At 51.1% G+C, this 4,678-nt stretch overlaps 1 protein-coding gene across 2 annotated transcripts in view; it reads left to right on the top strand.

Moving 5' to 3' along the window:
* LOC125936620 (lipopolysaccharide-binding protein-like) overlaps positions 1–4,393 on the top strand; it is a 25,306-nt gene extending 20,913 nt beyond the window's left edge. The window contains exons 13-15 of one of the 2 annotated variants that reach the window (XM_049650809.1): positions 452–515; positions 1,322–1,398; positions 2,983–3,229. In XM_049650809.1, the coding sequence (XP_049506766.1) occupies positions 452–515; positions 1,322–1,398; positions 2,983–3,027 (186 nt within the window). In that variant the 3' untranslated portion in view covers positions 3,028–3,229. Of the gene's footprint in view, positions 1–451; positions 516–1,321; positions 1,399–2,982 lie in introns of both variants that reach the window. The other variant, XM_049650808.1, reaches the window with a different exon arrangement.
* The last annotated feature ends 285 nt before the right edge of the window (positions 4,394–4,678 follow it).

The raw sequence follows: 4,678 nt of genomic DNA, 5'->3' as shown, positions 1-4,678 counted from the left end.
TTTTTTTTTTAATTTATTTTTGGGACAGAGAGAGACAGAGCATGAACGGGGGAGGGGCAGAGAGAGAGGGAGACACAGAATCGGAAACAGGCTGCAGGCTCCGAGCCATCAGCCCAGAGCCTGACGCGGGGCTCGAACTCACGGACCGCGAGATCGTGACCTGGCTGAAGTCGGACGCTTAACCGACTGCGCCACCCAGGCGCCCCCCTGATGTTCTTTCTGAGGAAGGACAGTTGGGTGTGTAATCTTTCAAATGTTTCTATCCCTCTGCACGCACGTAAATGTGCATCTCAAAATAGTTTTATCTCATAAAATAGTAGCATGATGTAGCCATCTATCTGAAATTTGCTTTTTTTCCGTCTTTTTTGCCATGGCAGCAAGTAGAGAATTAGCTGAGCCCAGGCAAAATGGCGCGTGTGGTCACAGTTGTATCTCTCCTGTTCTCCACCAGGTGGAGCTGTTGGAGGCGCTGCTCAACTACCACATTCTCAACACCCTCTACCCTCAGGTCAACGGTAAGAATCACTATGGATTTTTCCAAATCAAGGACAATACTCTTTGGGGGGAAAGGAGCTGGACTTGGAGATGGGAAACAGGGCTCTCCTGCAGGTTGAGTGACCTTGGATTAGTCATTTCTCCTCTGAGCTTCAGCGGCCCGTCTGTGAGATGGGCCTATTGGAGGTGGCCTCATCTCCCTCCAAGGCTCTAGCGAAATTTGGACACTGAGGCAGCTCTTTGGAGCACAGGAAACCTCCTCCTGAGAGAGAAGGAGGGGCCCACAGAAGTGCCCCCTACACCCCGAAATGGCAGGCAAAAGACAGAGGACCAAGTTAATACAGAGGGCACGAGGCGGCCCATCTCTGAATTTCCCAGTCGGTTGCCAACTCCCTAATCAGAAAATAAAGCATAAAGCCCTAAACACTGTTTCCACAAGGACCTGCTTCATTTGGCTGCGACAGAGGGCAGGACAGGGGCGGAGGGCAGAGAGCAGGTGCCCACTAGCTTAGCATGAGCGTGTCCTGCCCCATCCTGGCCACTCCTCCCATACGGCACGGCACCGTGGCTGGTATTTCAGGCTCCTGTAGCAGCCTGCCTGGGTTGACATTCCAGCTCTGCCAGTTTCTGACCTCGCACAGGTTCCTTGGCCACTCTGCGCCTCAATTTCCTTATCGGTGAAATGGAAATAATAGTCTTATCTACCTCATAATCTTTGGTGATAACTAAATGGGAATACACCGTGTATAGAGTTGGCAGAGAGGAACTTACCTTATAATTGTTGTTTATTAACAAATCTCTCTCAATGTTATGCCTCGACCTCCAGAGAAGTTGGCAGAAGGCTTCCCCCTCCCTCTGCTGAAGCACATTCAGCTCTATGACCCTGTTCTCGAGATCCACAAGGTCAGTGGGCTCAGGTGGGCTTTTGAGGATTTGGGGCAGGGGGTTGATTAGTTTTCCAAGTTCAGGGGCCATAGCTCAGTGGGGTCGGAGCCAGCCCAGCCTTACAGCTCAGAAGGCCTGGACTGGGGAGGGATGCCCCGGGCATGGCTAGATGCCGTGCAGTGATCGACGTGTCCTTCAGAGGTGGCACCCCTACCGGGGCAAGAGGCATTTGACACGGTCTGTTGCCCCCACTGCCTCCCACCCCCTCCCACCATGGGGAACTTCAAGACTGGCTCATTTTGAAAACACTGCCATGGCAACAGCCCAGGTTATGAAAGCCATTTGTAAGCTTTGAACATTTCTTCTAAATTCTTAAGTGGAGGAACGTTATTATTAACATAGGTTTGATGTGCTCCCGCTCATAGACCATCACCCCATACCCCACCCCACCCCCCTACAGTTACTCACGGACCGCGAGATCATGACCTGAGCCGAAGTCGGCCGCTTAACCGACTGAGCCACCCAGGCGCCCCTCTAGGTATTTCTAAAATGCGTTCGTTCGTTTGTTTGGGATAGTTGCACTCCTGGTGCCCAGACCCTTTTTCTTTCTTTGCTGTTTTTCTTTTTTGTTGTTGTTGCAAACTAGTCCTTGGCGCTCCAACGTTAAATACCGTTCTGGCCATCAGAGACCATAACCTACTGAACGATTTCAATACCAAGGAACACGTCTGATTGTTCACTCTCCTCTTCACTATGCTGTCCAAGCATGTTCTGGTCTGTCTGTGCCCACGGTTCAGGCTATCTTTCTAGAATAGCATCTGCAAGGTGGGACAACTGGGTCGGCAGCCCTGTGAGCAGTAGAGGAGATGCCAGATCGCATCTGGTCCATCGTCAATATCCAGCAAATAACAGTCACTCAAGAGAGTGAAGGGCAGCAGAGTGGTCAGGGACACTGAGACACTGACCAACTGCTATATTTGGAAAAACAAATATCCAAAGTCCTTTTGGGCCCAGAGATGCTCAACATCCAACTCCTGCTGAGTGATTACAAGGAGTCAGACAGCTCGTTATTTAAGTCAAAACTGACAATTCACACAGCTGGCCTCAGGATGGCACGTGGGAAATCATCAGAAGATTTATTCTACACTATCATGCTCATTAGAATTTTGAGGTCATTTGTTTGACCTCCAAAGGCATGGGATGGATCACTGTGGGAGAGAATTGGACTTCGCCTGGAGTTCAGAGTTCCCGCCCCTTCGGGTGATGGAAAGTTACCAGGAGGTAGGAGAGTAAATCCCAGCCGCGCACAATTTTGTTATTCACGAAGGAGAGAAAATTTAGGTGACACAAAGGACATTTATGAGGCCTGCCAGGAAGCAGCAGCTTGGGAAATGACAGATAAATTGCCACCTTAGAGAAGGTGGCTGGCAAAAGCTGTGCTTTATGGAGACCCTGGGGATGGAGGTACGTTCGCGATTTATGCACTGACCTGTTTCTGCCAGAGCTTGTGTTTCCCCAGACGTGGGCCTCCCTTTAAGTGGAGATACATCTTTTCGGAGTAGAGGATGCTTTTACCATCTTGTCCTGTCTTGTCTCTCCTAGGACTTCCTGTTCCTAGGTACCAATGTCCAGTACACGAGAGTTTGAGGGCAAGGAGAGAGACGGGGGCTTGGAGGCCACAGCTAGATCGGCAAGTTGCTTTTCCAGATGTGCAGCATATTCCCGGAGATTCTGAGAAGATGAAGATTTTTCCGTTCTCAGATCTGGGGGAGAGGTCTGCCTGGCCCCGGCCCCCACACCGCTCCTCTTCAGCAGGTGCACCCACACCTTCTCTGACTCTGGACTTCACTTTCCCCCCAAGATTGGACCGTCTTCCCCCACTGGCCTATACTATCTTTAAGGGCAGACACCATCAGGTCCCTGTGCCTGGCACGTAGTAGGTCCTCAATAAATATTTATTGAATGGTTCAATGAAGGAACCACTTGGTACTCTCGCTGAACCTCCCTACCACCCACCGTCTTTTGACTGAGGGGTCTTTGGATGGTCAGCCCCATCCATGTTCTCCAAGGCTCAACCCCGACCACATTCCCCTTTCTCACTGGCTGCTACTATGGGAAGTTCAATGAGGAAACAAGGGGTTCTGCTCCCCACCCAGCCCTGGACGTGGTAGTGACACCCGGTCTGTAAGGCACTTTGTCTATCACCGTGCTTGGGCAGCTCATGGGCGCACCTCAATATGTGCTCCCGTCCTCACTTCCTGCCTGCTGCAGCCGAGGGAGCCGCTGGGTCTCCCAGAGCAAACCCTCAGCCTCCCGCTGTTCTCCCCACTGAAATGGGTGTAAATTAGGAAGAAATGGATCCCTCTAGGTTTTTGGTCCGACCCCCATAAAAAGCTCATCCAACTGTTGTTTACGAGCCCCCAGCCTGGAGGAAGAGGCCATGATTTCTAATCACTGAACAACCAGCCCTTGATCAGACTTACTAAAGAGTCATTTCCAAGTTATGTAGTTGGGCCCCCGGGGACTGGGAATCAGAAGGCTCGTTTGATATATTTTTTTTATTGGGTTAATGAGCAGATGGATGGAGCTGCCGGCTAAGAGATAATTCACGGGGAATAGACCCATTTACCCTGTGTGTGACAGAGCTGCGTTCCGAGATGGGACAACGCTCTGTCACCCAGCTGCTGGCAGGGTGGGCCATGGTCTCACGTGCCCCCTCCTCTTTCCTTTTGTTCACTTGTCTGCCTGCATCACCCATCCCTATGCTGCACAGGTGACAGACCTGGGCTTCGTCTATTCCTAGCCACGTGGCCTCGGTCAGGTCCCTTCCCCCTGCCTCGGAATCCTCATCTATAAAATAAGGATTGGGGTGCCTGGGTGGCTCAGTCGGCTGAGCGTCCGACTTCAGCTCAGGTCCGGATCTCGCAGTCCGTGAGTTCGAGCCCCACGCCGGGCTCTGTGCTGACGGCTCGGAGCCTGGAGCCTGTTTCAGATTCTGCGTCTCCCTCTCTCTCTGCCCCTTCCCCGCTCATGCTCTGTCTCTCTCGAGAAAGTCTCTGAAAGATGAATAAATGTTAAAAAAAAAAAATTTTAATAATAAATAAATCAATAAATCAAATAAGGATAATAATAACAGTAGCCACTTCCTGGGGCGGTTATAGTGGTCATATTAGGTAACCCACGTGAAAGGATTTATTAAGCTGTAGTGGGGATTCGACGTTTCTTGGCTGGACGTGATTACCGATCATCTCCTCCTCGCAGGCTCAGCGTGAGGGAAGTAGAGGCAGCAACTGACCCA

This window comes from Panthera uncia (genome assembly GCF_023721935.1).
Source record: "Panthera uncia isolate 11264 chromosome A3 unlocalized genomic scaffold, Puncia_PCG_1.0 HiC_scaffold_11, whole genome shotgun sequence".
Taxonomy (NCBI): Eukaryota; Metazoa; Chordata; class Mammalia; order Carnivora; family Felidae; genus Panthera; species Panthera uncia.
The sequence above is the reverse complement of the archived record's forward strand: the minus strand, read 5'-3'. Positions and strand labels throughout refer to the sequence as shown.